The following is a 15,280-nucleotide window of genomic DNA, read 5'->3' as shown; positions in this document are numbered from 1 at the left end:
GTGACATGGCTTTCCGATTGTAGGGAGGCTGGGACCACATCTCTGTCCGGGCCAATGCCACCAGGGTCCCAAGGAACATGTCCAGGGATCGGGAGGCCCGCGGTCCAGGTCCTGTTTGCTGCTGAGGCCACTCCTCACCTGGAGGCAAGGATGGTCTGAGCCTGCAGAACCAGAACTGAAATCTTTCTTGTGCTGTATGGGAGGGCATCACCCAGGGCCCCACACCCAAGGAGTCAGGTCAGAGTCAGCCATTTCTGCAGCACTGGCAAAATGCCAGAGGTGTGAAACTGCGGGGGGCCGCTCCCACTCATGTTCTGAGTCTGTGAGGGATGCTGCGGGGAAGAGCCGTGGTAACTACTGTCTGGGTCCCTCAGCCCCGGTCCCTGCCTGCAATACCTCCCATCTTTCCAGGCCAGGAACTCAGAGCCCTCCATACATTCTGGCCCTAGAGAGGCAGAGGCAGGGAGGACCCTTCCACACCTAGAGACCCCAAATCACCTCTAGGAAAAATAACAGTGGGGTTCAGGTCTCCAGGCATCAGTCGGGTCACTCCTCAGCAGGTTTTCCAAATGGAGTTTTGCTTCAAAAGTTAAGCAAAGGGCTGGATGCCCATAGGCCCTGCACTCAGGAAACTGAGGCAGGAGGATCGTGAGTTTGAGACTACCCAGGACTACATACCAAGACTGTCACAAAAAAAAAAAAAAAAAAAAAAAAAAAAAGAAAATCTAGATAAATACGCCAGGCACGCCATGTCTGTACTCTGAAGGTGAAGGCAAGATCAGGAATTCAAGGGTATCCTCAGGCTCCATAATAAGTTTGAGGCCAGCCTGGACTACATAAGACCCCGCCTCAATCTACCAAGATGGGTACAGGTCTTATCCTGGAGGTTTGGGGCTCCCTCCCGTGGTGCACTGGAAGGTAGTTCCCTTGTGAAGAGTCAGCATTATGAACTCCAGTGTCGTCCCTCCTTCAGGAAGGGGGCAGGGTCTGCTTGCACAGGACTGTGTTGCAGGACTGTGTTGCAGGATGGCCAGGTCTGGGTGGAGGCAGCCTGCACTTTGGATTTGAAGGAAGAAATCTGTGTCCTGTGGAGAGGGACTGGCCCATGGCAAATGTGTGCCCCAGCAGGTGATGCCTCGTGCTTCAGGAGGGCCAGAGCCAAGCCCGACTCTACTTATTTAGAGACAGGACAGAGCCCTAACTGGTTTGTCCCAGAATCCTCCCCGTTTGATGTCCTGGACAGGAGGGGTATCCCCAGAAGCTAAGAGGACACTACTCTGGGGTCCCATCCCAAGGACATGAGTGGCTCCATGTCCTCCGAATTTCCAGAGGTGAGAGCAGACACACCCACGTGCAGAGAGGCATCAAGGGGTTGCCCTCATGTCAGTGTCAGGGTCCCAAGGGGGCATCTGGGTCTGTCCCCAGCGGCCGTGACCTCTGTGTTCTTCTGCACATGTTTCTCAGCTGAGCACCGCCAGGGTGTCACCAGGGTGACGTACCCTCTCACTGCTGAGCACCAACAACAGTTCACTCCATCAGTGGCACCAAACTGTCTACACTCCCCAGATGTTCTATTTAATAAAAATTTATACCACAGCGTGACTGACAAGATTTTTATTGGACATTTGTGTTACAGAGGCACAGGTCTCTGGGCACCCATTCCTAGGACCAGAGTACAATGGCTGTGAAGTCTTCATTTTCAGGTACAGATGGCAATTTTACTAGTACTCAGGGAACTAGGGGAAAAATAGCGGGTCCAGGTCACTTAAGGGACATTGTCACTGAGGTGACAGGCAAGGCGCAGGCCCTGCTGTTTCTCATGGCTTTTTCCTGAGGCGTCACATGTCAGGTTTCTCTGCTTGTGCTGACGTGAGGTTGGTGAGATCTGGAGGCCCAGGGCAAGTCTCTCCATGTACAGAGGCTCAGGGGTCCTCTTCATAAAGGCTCTGCCTGGTCCCCACACCAGAGCCTAGGTGTCCCGGGCAGCTCCAGCCCTCTTGCCCAGGGGCTTGAATAAACTCAGCCCCATTACCCAGTAGGACAGAAGAGAGCACACTGGGGACATAGATTGGTCGGTAGAGGCTTGCTGAAGATGCTCTAAGCCCCGGGTTCAGTTCCCAGCACTGTCTAAACTGGGTGTGGAGGTACATACCTCAGTCCCAGCACACGAGATCGAGGCGGAAGTTCACCATCCTTCCCCACGGAGTAAGTTAGAGGTCACCCTACGCTCCAGTTCCAAAAGAAGGAGCACCCTGGGCTTGGGACAGGGAGACAGAGCAATAGGGCTTCCTGCTATCCCAGACTCCTAACGGGACCGGAGTCTCTAAAGATCCTTTGTAATGTGGCCAAGGGACATGTAGGTCCTGCCTGTCACCAGTAAAGAACTGGACAGCTAGGCCCATGTCACCCCCTAGGAAGCAGGGGTATACAAAAGGCAGCTTGTGGGGGACAAAGAGCCAGGAGGCTGAGGTCCCGCCAAACAGAGACCCTGGACAGCCCTGGGCATTAGGGCAGCCGGGCATTAGGGCAGAGGTTTGGCTGGACAAAAGGAGCCCCGCTCTGGCCTTGGCTCATACGGAAGCCAGCCATGGGGTTTGTAGGTCTGTCTGTCGGCAGAGGCCTTTGCTTTCCACTGGGCAAGTCCCCCATAGCAAGGTAGATATCTGGGCTTTGTCTTTCCAGCTTGGAGTCATGCCTGGCCTCCGCTCACACTGGCAAATTCCCTGACCTTTCCCAGTAGCCGTCCCCAGTAACAGACACACAGGCCCCCCAGTCTCTACCTGACCTACGGACGATCTAGGAAGGGACCAGACCAGGACTGGAAAGCTATACAAATCAAGTCTCACCAGGATAAGGAGACCAACACCCCCAGGCCTAGTGTATCTATTATCTAGTTCTTTCGGGTACCAGGGTTCTCCCCCTATCCTGTGTTCAGAGCACTTGGGGCAGAGGGAGGGGCTGAGGCAGGAGGATGGACCAAGCACACGTTCAAAAAAATCAGTTTAGGGATAGCCTGAGCTACATAGAGAGAGACTCCTGTCATTCTAAAGGTGGGTGTGGGGTGTATGGGCCTCAAGGAACTCCAGGTCAGTTCTGGGCAGAGAGACAAGGGAGGAAGGAAGAGGCCAAGGACAAGTGACAGCAAAGTAGTCTGAAGTGAAGCCCGGCAGAGCCAGTGGGGCAGGAACGCCCCAGGACGGAAGCTGGGCTTGAGGCTGCCTGGCTGCCAACCACTCACCCTCCTTATTAATGAGCAGGTTGGGGGAGGGACATGCCGGTCTCTCCAGCTTCCACCTCAGAGAAAACACCAAAGGTACCAAGAGCTAAGCCCAGGGGCCAACCAAGAACACTGTGAGATACCAAGCACGAGGTATACCCCTGTAATGGAGAGGGGGCGCCATGGGAAGTCTATAAGAGGCCCAGGGCAAGTCTCTCCGTGTACGGAGGCCCAAGGGTCCTCTACATAAAGGCCTGCCTTGTCTCTACACAGGGCCTCATATCCTTGGGGTAGGTTGTAGTAGTCAGCCACAGCCTAGGCCACTGCAGCTTTTCCAGGAGAGAGAGAGAGAGAGAGAGAGAGAGAGAGAGAGAGAGAGAGAGAGAGAGAGAGAGAGAGAGATAGATCTCGTTTAAAGTCCTATGGATTGGGCCTGGCTAGGCCTTTTTAACTCCAGTTGTTGAGTTGGGCCCAGGGGAATCCTATAAAATGAGGAAACAAGACGCCATCTTGGCTTTGCTGTATATTCCCTGAGGGATTGAGTGGCACTTTGGGTCCAGTTTCCCATAGCCCCACAATATTTAGGCTCAGCAGTCGCAGGGACATTTGTAAGTCAAGTTTTTCCTGGAGTCGTCCCTTAGCCACCACACATGCAATTGTTAAGGAAGGCAAGAACTGTCCCACCCCTGTGCATCCTTGGTCAAAGGGCAGCAAGGACAGGTAGGCTTTCCCTGGAGAGTTGAAGGCCCAGATCACTCCCTTGTCCCCTGGGTGGCTAGGAAAAACTGCCACATGCTGGTGTCTGAGCTGAGTTTCAAGGAAAATGGATTTACTGCGAGTCAACTTTGGGCTGGGGATGCAGCTCGGTTGCTAGAGAGCTTGCTTAGTGCGCACACACACAGCCCTTAGCTCAGTCCCCAGCGTGGCACCATGTCATGATGTATGCCTGTAATCCCAGCCCTAGAGAAGATGGAGGTGAGGAGGATCAGGAGTTCAAGGCCAGCTTGGGCCATGAGAGGGCTTATGTCAACAACAAAACCCCCTCAGGGACCTCACTAGTGTCATTACCAGTCTGGAGCTTGCAGCACAGAGGGACAACAGCTGAGAAGAGCAGGCAGGCTCCTCACTGCCAACCTGCCCCGGAGCCCGAAGCGCGTGCTAGCTCCCCTCTCTGAAGCTGTGGATCTGTGTAGAGTAGCGTTGCAGGTGGCCTTGGGGCTGGTCCTCAGTGACACCAAGCATGGCCCCAGCTACCTGCTGCTGCTGCTGCTGTTGCTGCTGCTGGTGATGGTAGTGCTGGTATAATTTAGGGCCTGGCGCAGGACCTGGTGCCTCCAGCCCCGGGAGGCGGCTGCTGGACATAGTAAGTATGGTGGCGGTCAGCGACTTGATATAGTTCTTGGCCAGCGTGAGGGTCTCGATCTTGGAGAGCTTCTTGTCAGCCCGCACGTGCGGGATGACCTCGCGCAGTGCCTGGAAGGCATTGTTGAGTTTATGCATCCGCTGCCTCTCTCGCTCATTGCTCTCCAGCCGCCTCTGAACACTGTTCTCCCTGCGGCCACCAGACCCCTGTCGCCGGCGGCTGACCTCTCCCCGACCTCCGCTTGCACGCGCTGTCCTGCTCCGGAGACCCTTTGTCAGCTCTGACCCCCCTGAGCCTGACTGGGGTCTGTCAGGTGTCTGCTCTCCTGGGGTGGCTTCTGTGTCCTGCATGGGTGTTCGGCGCCGAGGGGGCCGGTTTTTGGTCTTCATAGCTCCAGGCTGGTTTTCCCAGGAGGTGGTGGCTGGGTGAGGCCCTTCCAACTGAAATTCAGAACACAGCCCCTCTGCAGTCATTCAGTGTGGCCAGTGGACACGCGGCATGGCTGTCTCATTGCTTCCTTAGCCAGTGCAGCTGACCACTGGTGCTTAGTGGACACCTAGGCGCTTCCCGTCCACACTGAACCCTGAGTTGACTCACCTGTGCTCCCAAAGCCCTGGCTGAGTTCACACTGACCCACTTTTCTCTAACCTACCATCCCTTCTTCCCTCCCCACTTATCTGGGAACCCATTTTGGGTCCCCTGCTCCTCCTGAGCCTCCGTACTTGACAATTTGCTTAAACCACCCAGGAACAGGTCCCAACCCTGGCTTATGGGTCCCCCCCGCCCCCCGACACTGTCATTTGTCCCAGACAGGCAGCACCCTTTAAACATCACGTTTACAGCTGGACATGACACAGGTCCAGACATGATCAGAACCAGAACCTCAGTGAGTGCACGCAGGACAGCTCACAGGTCAGACTGATAGTTGCCAAGGCCCTGCAGCAGCCCCCAGTTCTACCACGTGGACAGCACCAGCCAGTCTGAGTGGAAGCCACCATCCCATCTGTCTGTCTGTTTTCCCCTACAGCTGCCAGGCGTCTGATCAAGCTTCTGGGGTTCCCTCCCAGCAGTCCTATATAGTTTCCCCAACCCCTTGGTTTACCTGGGGATTCGAGGCCGTACGCGCAGAGGCTGCCCACGGGGGACAAGGACACGTAGCTTTAGCCACCACGGGCGGGGCTGCGGGAAGCATGTAAATGAGTTCGCTGGGAGGGGCCAGGGCGGCACCTGCGGCCACGCCCCTCGCTCTGAGGACCCGTGCGGACCCGCCTTCCCTTCCCTCCCTCCAGTTCTGAGAGCAGGCGACCTCTCTGGGGACTTGCCAGGGCGGGGAGGGGGGGGGGGGGACCCGGATCGCATCTGGCCAGGACACCTGGCCTTGGGGTTAAGAGTCAGAACAGAGTCTAGGATAAGCCACCCTGCATAGTCTTGCAGGAACCACATCCACCTCCCTGAGCGAAGCTGGCAAGCTCTCTCCTTCCCTGCCCTGGAGCACCCTGGTTTCTCCAGCGGACTCTGCTAGTCCTAAGGGCTCAAGGACAGGGCTGTTCCTCTTTTTGTCTCCCCTTACTGAAATGGGGTGCAAGGGGGTGCCACCCATGTCTACCTATCTGTTGCTAGCTCCTGCCTTGGTTTCCCGAGGTTACAAGGGAATTACAATATAAAAGGTTATGGGGCAGTAAGATGCCTATGGGTAGAGGGGAAGATGCCAAGACTGAGGAGCCTGGGACCCACAAAGTGGGAGGAGAGAACCAATTCCCCCAAGTTGTTCTCTGACCTCTATGTGAGTGTCATGTTGCTCACAGAAAACAGGTTTTCTTGCTAGCCTTTATCTGTGTGTCTATTTTTGGTGTATGTGCATGCTCCTAGGTCAGAGGGACAGCTTGCAGGAGTCTGTTCTCTACTTCCACCACGTTGTGCCGGGGTCGAACTCAAGTCCTTCGGTTTGGCTGCACGTGACGTTACCAGCTGTGCCATTTTGCTAGCTGTAGCACACTGGCTGCCCTTGCGCACCTGACCCTCCAGTGTCTCCTCTGCCTCCCAAGTGCTAGAACTGCAATTGGGTCATGGCACACTCAACTAAAATGTGCTGAAAATATATATTCTTTGATCCAGTGACTGTTGTAGTTACAGATGTGTGTTGGGGCAGTGTGGTGCTAGGGACCAAACCAGTGTTTCTTCACATGTGCTCAGCTCAGCTACATCCCTGGCTCTTTTTTTTCCTTTTAGAGACAGACTCCAAAGCCAAGGCTGTCCTCAGACTCATGGCTACCCTTCTGCCTCAGCCTCTTGCTGCAGGAATCATAAGGGTAACTGGTCACTAGGCTCAACTAATAGTAGTGTGTCTCCCCCCCACCCCCCCATTAATAGGACAGGTCTAAACAACTCAGCCAGGACTCTGCATAGCTCTGGCTAAGTTCAGCAGGCTTGGGTCTCAGTACTTGTGACACAGTCATGTGGGCCATGGTTCTGGTAGAAAGCTGTCACCTCCCTCATGTCATTTGGACTTCAATGAAAGGACTGGGGGCGGGGGGAACTGAGACACCCCCATACTGCATACAACTGCTACTGCTTTTTGAGACAGGACCTCATCCTTACCAGAGCCTGGGCTGTTATGGACACATGGCAATCCTCCTGCCTCAGCACCCATCTGCTGGTATTACAGGCACACACCATGCCAAACCCAGTGAAAGGCTGTTTTGTTTGGGGTGTGTGTGTGTTTTGTGGTACCCGTGCATGTCCACAAGTGTAAGGTGTGAAGGTCAGAGTTCAACATCAACTGTCATCCTCGGGGCACCGGTTTCTGTTTTGTTGAGGCGGGATCTCCCACTGGCCTAGAGTGCTAGGCTGGCCAGTGAGCCCCAGGGTCTGCTGCCTCTGCTACCCCAGAACCAGACGACAGGCATACTGGCTCCACTCTACCCGACCTTTTGATTTTAAACATCATGGGTTTTAGAAACAGAACATAGGTTTTCTCAGCAAATAAGCCATTTCCCAGACAGAAAGGCTGGCTGTGACCTCTTGGAGTAGCATGTGGGGCCTGGGCCAAGGCCAAATCCTTATAAGCCAAATCTCGCTACAACTCCTCAGTAAGTAGAAAGGCTTGGATTACAGAGCCCACAACCACACACGCACCAGACGCTGCAGTCCCCTGACAATCACCCTCGTGCCTTAGGACCACGGGGAGCTCAGAGATCCACAGCACCAGGCCAAACCCGCACATGGAAAAAACAAGGAGTAAATGTAGCAACAGAGATTATTATAAATATATAACTATATTTATTTTGAATATTAAATAGTTTTTAAATTACAAGCAATTTATTGAATCACACTAAGCTTCAATATACAGTAAAAATCTTACAATTTAAAAATGTACACAATTTAAACTCCAAGTTCATTAACTGTTATATTGCCATGAACCCCTTCTGATTGCGTTAAGTACAACCTGGTGGGTAGCAGGCCGTGGGTGTGACTGTCCCACCCAGATCCCTGGCGAGGACAGGATGAAACAGTGGGAACATGCACAAGACCCAGCTTCGCCTGAGCAGGCTTCAGTAACCAAACGCCACACGTTCAGCCCCCGGGACGGCCGTGGGTGACGCAATACTGCCAACACATCTTAAGAACTTATGTGTAAGTTAAACAGAGCTTCCTAAAAGCCAAGACTGGTGCCCCCGTTTGCTTCTTAAGAAATATTGAGATGTATGTTTGACGTAACTGTGTCTGCTCACTCTGACTACAAGGTGGCTTCTCTCAAGGTGGGCACTCTGAAGCATGGCACATAGAGCCTGACACTTGGTCGCATCGGCGGCGTTCTCAGGCTGAGGAGCTGCCTGTCTCTTTTCCCGGCCTTGGGGACAGACATGCAGTGGGTCACTAATTCTACAAATGCCCTATGGGAAGTATGGAAAAAGGGGAAGGTTTAAAAGGCATTGTACAGCAGGGAGACAGACCTCCTCAGAGAGACCCATCTCTCTAAAAACAGGCCTGCATGGCTGGAGGCTGGTTGCCATCGCAACCTTTCAATGAATGGCTTCTGGCCCAGACAGAGTCTCTCAGGAAGGGGGAACTACTTTTTTCTGACTTAGGTCATCTTCTAACAAATAGAAGCTATCAAGAGGGACTTGGAGGGCTCATTATTTTTATTAGAGGACTTAAAGTCAGCTTCCAGTCTGGTAGGTGGAGGGTGAGCACTCAAGGGAGGGCAGAAAGAAAAGTCACCAAGCCCACCACATTCCAGCCACAGTCACCACCGGCTCGCTTCACTGCTAACGTTGAGTAACCAGGTTTGGAAAGCCCACCAAGGGCACCTAAGTTATCATTAAAAGATAAAACCAGCTGGGTATGGTGGCAGCATCAGGGGGCAGAGGCAGGTGGATCTCTGAGTTTGAGGCCAGCCTGGACTATACAGCAAGTTCCAGAACAGCCAGGGCTACACAGAGAAACCCTATCTTGAAAAACAAAAAACAAAACCTAAACCAAAACAAAACCCACACTGGATGGCAAAGCACATGCTCACATTTAAAAAATGGGCTGGAGTTTAGTCTACTGAGATTTCTGTCTATTGCTTGAGATTTGGGGAGGATGTGTTGATGCGTGTTATACAAAGTCTTCCCTTCCATGCAACGACACAGAAGATCTATCCCACCCCCACCCCAACTCAATATATAAAATGCTTTTATTTTGGCAATTTACCATGAGAACAATATAGATATAAATATAAACGGGAATTGTATTGTTAAAATCCCCTCAGCATGGTGAAAGATGGCCAGCCCTCAAATGTCAGTAACTCTATCCCAGGCTGGCTGCGAAAGGAGGCTACACATATGGATCCACCTGACTGTAATCAGTGAATCTCAACTTCTGAAACCTGTAATTTGAAAAAAAAAAACAAAAAAAACTTATTATAATTACACCTCCTTTCTTTCTCAACTAAAGCTGGTAGATAGAGGTAAAAAAATAATTAAAAAAAAATCAGAAAGTCCACACAGCAAAAATTCAGTTATGACAATTTTGGCAAAATTACTTTGAAATGCCCTGTTTTTAATATACATGTCACAAAATCCAGTGCTTTCTACGGAGTCCAGGCAGGCACAGTCTGCACCAAGGATGGGAAAAGGAGACTCTGTTTTAAAATTTCTTCTGTTGATCGTAAAGTTATTGCTTAGTATAAAAAAAACGCATGGATCGAATCAGAGTTGATGATAAAGGTCATGATTTGTTAGGTGAACTCACACCGACACCCACACTTGCACTCTGCAGGAGAGTCCAAGTCCTTCTGATTGATAGCAGGATGTCCTGGCCAGGGCCTGGAGACTCAACCCATTGTCACACTGGAGCCTGGACAGCAGGGGCAGCACCGGGATATTTGGGGCGAGGAGCTCAGTGAGAAGAGCCACGCCAGCAGGTGCAGCTCCCGCCCAGCATGGCTTCGCCACGCTGCCATGGCCACCAATACTTGCTTGGGGTAGGAAAGCGAGGTCTCCCTCTGTGTTAGGGACAGCAGACTCCTCCGATGATGTACTGAAGCTACGCTGAAGATGTGAAATCCCTTTCAGAACAAGAGGAGAGCTGGGTGCTTGGTACAGGAAAGGGGCCATGAGGGCTGCTGGAGGCCCTGCTGGGGTCTCTGCCCTGCTACTTGCAGCTACAGGGGCTGGCTGTATCCTGGGGGCTATGGCCAGGGATGGCTTCTTCCCAAACAGCTCCCTCAGCAGCACCCAGAGTGGACAAACTGCTCTTCTCACTTACAGCTCTGTGGGGACCAGTGTCTCAGAGGTCCCACCTGCCTGAGACGCAGAGCTCCCGCAAGCTGGCCTCTGTGCTGAGCAAGTGGTGCATGGCCTCATCTCGCCAGAAAAGGACCCTGGGCACTGAGTGATGGGTGCACCTCTTCAGGGATTTCTACCAAAAGAATTTCAAAGCACGAGAGGCAGGGCAGGCTGCTCAGAGTACCCACCTTATATAGAAACATGCTCGATGCAATCAACGAAACAGAACAGCAGTTTTGGCCTCATCAAAAATATGTCCTCTAAGAACATAAAACACAACCTAACTCCCAGAATCAAAAGGGCCCGAGGGAGGGTACCTGTGAACGGTTCCCGCGGGTGGGTCTAAGAAAGAAGAACACTCAAAATACCGAAGCTTTACAGTGCCATGCAGAGCAGACACCCAAGGAGACAGAGACAAAAACAAAAACAAAAAAGAAAATCAAACCAGCGGTCAGCACCAGCTTGGCCTGCCATATCTTCCTTGGATAATTTACGATGCTGTACAATATTGGGAGCTCAGAACACTCACCCACAGTGCAGTCAAAGAGCAATTAGTGATTTCCTAAAGACAATAAATATGGCTCACTTGTGAGCACTCCCTCCCCTGGTGCGCCTGCCCCTCTGTGGCACCTGTGGCGAGGCAGACATCCACACCCACACACCCCACACAGACCCACGGCCTGAGGTGCTCAGGTCCTCCAATACTCGTGAGCCAGAGCAGTGTGGCAGTGTGGCCACTTCGGCAGGATGCCCAGCACGAGTGCAGGAGCAGCCCAGGCGAGCGGGCAGACGAGCGCTGCAGAGGGAGTTGCTTCCTGGCGTGGTGGCCCCGCTTTCCATCACTCCTGAGCCGCTCACTGTCTGGTGCCAGTCAGCATGGAGTGGATTGCGTTGCTCAGGTGGACAAGCAGGAGCGCTGCTGGCTGGGAGAGTGTCTACAGCCAACTAGTCCTTGTCTCCGTCTTCACTGCTGCCTATGTCCAGACAGAAGCAACATAACAGCGCAGGTCAGATTTAAGAGCCGACTACCCAGAGAGTGCCAGCATGGAGGCGAGCAGACCAGAACGGCAGGAAAAGGAAGCATAGCTGGTGCCCTCCTGTGCTGCCCTGTCTCCCCTCCTTCCCACAACCTGCAGGGCTGCACACACAGGTGCTTGGCTCCCACAGAGGCTCCATGGTCACACTCGGGCGCTGACCTGTACACCTGCCCCCAGAGATCCTCAGGCTCTGGCATTATCTCATCGGCACAGGTGAAAACCAAGTAAACAAAAGTGCTTTATATCCTACAGTTATTATTTGATCTGTAAACTTCAAGTAAAAAATGTACCTATTAATATTTATCTCCTGATCTTGGTATAGGGAAAGGGGCCCATATGTTCAGGTATTGCTACTTCAAATGGCCCCTGCTGTGAGTTCCCAGCTGGCCGTCCAGTATCACACAGAGACCAAGACTTAATGGCAAAATCAACACTGCTGGGGAAGAGCCCACAAGGCTGGGCTCACGTCCAAACCACAGGTCAAGTGTGGCTAGAGCAGGTGCCTGTGCAGGGTGCTCCCTGGGGACAGATGTGTAACCTGAGGAAGCGGGGCTGGCAGCAAAGGGGAACGGAAAAGACATGGCAGAGCCCGCTCTGGGACCTCCAAGCTCTCCAGGGCCGTCCATCAGGGTGGACAGAAATGGACACTGGGAATGAGCCCAGTGTGGGAGTGTGGCTGCATATGCACTGTCAGGCTGTGAGGGATGCACCAGGCCTATTATGTCAGCCTCTTGGGGATCTAAGGCGGAAGACTCAGATCAAGTTCAAGTTTAAGGCCAAACTAGACTCTAAGAGTGAGTTCAAGGACAGTTAGGGCAATCTGGGGAGACTTTGCCTAATTAACAAAACAAAAAGTAAGAGACTTAGGGAGGAAGCTTAGTGGTAAAGCAGTAAGGAGCTGGGGTGTGGCTGAGTGGTAGAGCCCCTGCCTAGAATCCCCCAGTGAGGGGCTGTAGCATGGTTTAGGGGTAGAACATCTACCTAGAAACCCCAGGGAGGAATATGCCTCAATAGTAGAACAATGTGCTTAGTATATCCCAGGAACCCCACTACCAACCCCCCACCCTCCCGCCCTGCCAAACCGAGAAATTTCCAACAGATTTATAATCTACTCAGGACAGCCTAACATAAGATCACCATCCTTTAGGCTAAGGTAAAAGAGCACTCCTGGATGAAAGCCCTCATGCCTCGGCAGCGGCCCCACCCCCAGCACATGCAGGGCTCCTCTCACCTCCTTGTTCAATGTCTGAGTCCGTGAGGTGTGTGAGAGAGAAGCTGGCAATGTTGGCAGGAGAGATGGAGAACCGGGAGCAGGGGGACACGTGCGGCCAGCTCTGCTCTGCGCTCCTGGCCGGTGGGGGAGGAGAGAAGTATTTGGAGGTTTGAAGAGAAGGCTTGGAACCCAGAAGGCTTGTTGTCTTTGACATGAAAGGGTCCGGGGAGAAGTCATCGTCCCATTCAAAGCCTCCGCCTGCAGTGAGGACAGCACCCTGTTATCTTTACATTATCAGCTCTTGATAAGGAGCTGGGGCCTCCCAACACAGCCTGCCGACAGATGGTGGGGCAGAAACACACAGACGGTCACCTAAACACGCGGCGCTCCTTTCTTTCCAACTGTAGACCATGGGCCTCCTAATACTTGGGAGAGAGACCGAGACAGGGGAATCTCTCCTAAGTCACAGACAGGTCAAGCTGGTCTACATAGTCAAACTGTTTCAAAGACAAGCCAAGAAACAAAATACCCGCATAATGACTTTGCAATTGACCAACACAGCACAAATACCTTCTTCATCCGTGGAACTTTCGGAATTCATGCACCTCCCTAGGTAGGGGGAACTTGAGGACGCTGCTGGGCTGCTGGGCCCAGGGCCATGTGCTTCTCCCCCGCAGTGCCCCAGCTCTTTGGTGGGGGTTTCCTGAAAAGCCAAACAAAGTCGGCAGTCAGCCTGTTTCTTGGAGCCCACGTGGCTCTTTCACCCTGGGCTGACGAGACCATTGGGTGAGGTACGCCAGAGGAGTTACTAACTTTACGATAAGAAGGCAGCATCAGATTCCCCTGGATTCAGAGTTACAGATAATTATGAGCTGCCACACGAGTGCTGAGAACCAGGTCCTCTGCAAAGTCAACCAGTCTTTTTTTTTTTTTTTTTTGGTTTTTCGAGACAGGGTTTCTCTGTGTAGCCTTGGCTGTCCTGGAACTCACTCTGTAGACCAGGATGGCCTCAAACTCAGAAATCTGCCTGCCTCTGCCTCCCCGGTGCTGGGATTAAAGGCATGCGCCACCACGCCCGGCCAACCAGTCTTCTTCTTTTTTTTTTTTTTTTAAAGATTTATTTAATATCACACATAAGTACACTGTAGCTGTCTTCAAACACACCAGAAGAGGGCACCAGATCTCATTACGGATGGTTGTGAGCCACCATGTGGTTGCTGGGATTTGAACTCAGGACCTTCAGTCAGTGCGCTTTTTTTTTTTTTTTTTTTTTTTTCCCTTTTAGGTTTTTCGAGACAGGGTTTCTCTGTGTAGCCCTGGCTGTCCTGAAATTCACTTTGTAGACCAGGTTGGCCTCGAACTCAGAAATCTGCCTCTGCCTCCCCAGTGCTGGGATTAAAGGCGTGCGCCACCACGCCCGGCTCAGTCAGTGCTCTTAACCACTGAGCCATCTCTCCAGTCCCCAACCAGTCTTCTTAACCCATGAGCCATCTCTTCCCTTTTGAGGCAGGGTCTCACTGTGTAGACCAGGCTGGTCTCAAACCCTAGGTATCTGCTTGCCTCTCGGCCTCTACATTGCTGGGATTAAAGATATGCATCACCAAGAAGACCAGTTGCCTCCAGCTCTGGCACCAATCTCCTGATCCTGCCGGCCTCCTGAATGATGGGACTACAGGCCCATGCCACCTACACAGCAAGGTCCTACAGGATACGGTGCCTCAAACATAGCTTCAGCACCTGCACAAGGCATGGGAGAGCATCCTGAGACTCTGAGCTGGACATGAACAGGAAGATGGATGCAGGAGGGAAGAGTCCTAGACTCTAGACAGCTGTTGAGTAGTTCTTGGGCCTACCCTTGAACACACAAACAATGCAGCAAAGCTGTGGAAACACTATGGGATGAGGGACGCCACCAAGATTCAGCACAGCCAGGGGCGCATGCGCAGGCCAGAGCAGAAAGAGGAACTAGGACTGATACCCAAGTCACAGGGGGCTGAGCTGTGGCCGAAAGTCAGCTGTGAAGGCCTAAGAGAAACGGACCAACACACTCGAACCTTCAAAGCCAGACTGCCCATGGCATGGCGGGAAGACACAAAGTCTAACATGATCCAGCCTTCAAGGGGCCAGGACAACCTCCCTGCACAGAAGAAATGGTCCACACAGGTGCCAAAGGTCACAAGTACTGGGAAAAGCTGAAGAGTTTAAACAGTGGGACCAAATGCTGACAGGAAAGGGCTGATAACTCAGGATCTACAGGCGGAGAAAATATCCCTCAGGAGTAAGTGTGAGCTGAAGAACTGGTTGTCAGTGGATAGAGGGCAAAGGAAGCTGAGAAACAAAGCGGAATGAACCTCTCCAAGCAGAGCAAGATCTGCGACAGCAACCCGGAGCACCAATGCTGAAGACGGGGCCACTGGGTGAATATAAACCCATTTACCTTATGTTCTTTTCTTTCTTTTTACAAAAGCTGGCCAGACTGCTTATATGTATATATATATATATATATATATATACATATATATATATATATATATATATACATATATATTTACTCTGTGGGAATATGAGCGGCACATGCTATAGCACAGACACGGAAGTCAGAGGACAACTTGTGGGAATCGGTTCTCTATGTAGGTCCGAGGATCTAAACGTGGCTCCGCAGGCTTGAAAGCAAGCACT

At 52.3% G+C, this 15,280-nt stretch overlaps 3 protein-coding genes across 7 annotated transcripts in view; 1 reads left to right on the top strand and 2 right to left on the bottom strand.

Annotated features, from left to right (window-relative positions):
* Tecpr1 (tectonin beta-propeller repeat containing 1) overlaps positions 1 to 1,599 on the top strand; it is a 29,174-nt gene extending 27,575 nt beyond the window's left edge. For all 4 annotated transcript variants that reach the window (NM_027410.2, NM_001356993.1, NM_001356992.1 and 1 more), the window contains exon 25: positions 24 to 1,599. In NM_027410.2, coding sequence (NP_081686.1) covers positions 24 to 125 — 102 coding nt within the window. In that variant the 3' untranslated portion in view covers positions 126 to 1,599. The remainder of the gene's footprint in view (positions 1 to 23) is intronic.
* On the bottom strand, positions 1,600 to 5,755 carry Bhlha15 (basic helix-loop-helix family, member a15). Its single transcript, NM_010800.4, has 2 exons — positions 5,683 to 5,755; positions 1,600 to 5,020 (listed from the first exon to the last, which is right to left on the bottom strand). Exon 2 carries the CDS (start codon positions 4,967 to 4,969, stop codon positions 4,376 to 4,378), a length of 594 nt encoding a protein of 197 aa, NP_034930.1. The 5' UTR covers positions 4,970 to 5,020; positions 5,683 to 5,755; the 3' UTR covers positions 1,600 to 4,375.
* A 2,077-nt stretch (positions 5,756 to 7,832) lies between these two features.
* The window catches only part of Lmtk2 (lemur tyrosine kinase 2), an 87,848-nt gene continuing 80,400 nt past the window's right edge, over positions 7,833 to 15,280 (bottom strand). The window contains exons 12-14 of one of the 2 annotated variants that reach the window (NM_001081109.2): positions 13,172 to 13,304; positions 12,620 to 12,859; positions 7,833 to 11,325 (exon numbers count right to left, since the gene is read on the bottom strand). In NM_001081109.2, coding sequence (NP_001074578.1) covers positions 11,297 to 11,325; positions 12,620 to 12,859; positions 13,172 to 13,304 — 402 coding nt within the window. In that variant the 3' untranslated portion in view covers positions 7,833 to 11,296. The remainder of the gene's footprint in view (positions 11,326 to 12,619; positions 12,860 to 13,171; positions 13,305 to 15,280) is intronic. The other variant, XM_006504825.4, reaches the window with a different exon arrangement.

The sequence above is a fragment of the Mus musculus genome, chromosome 5 (assembly GCF_000001635.26).
Source record: "Mus musculus strain C57BL/6J chromosome 5, GRCm38.p6 C57BL/6J".
Lineage (NCBI taxonomy): Eukaryota > Metazoa > Chordata > Mammalia > Rodentia > Muridae > Mus > Mus musculus.
This window is presented reverse-complemented; position numbering and strand designations above follow the sequence as displayed.

Bases quoted from the DNA above. Each gene is read 5' to 3' on its own strand.
- Bhlha15 (NM_010800.4), bottom strand. From the start codon at position 4,969: ATGAAGACCAAAAACCGGCCCCCTCGGCGCCGAACACCCATGCAGGAC.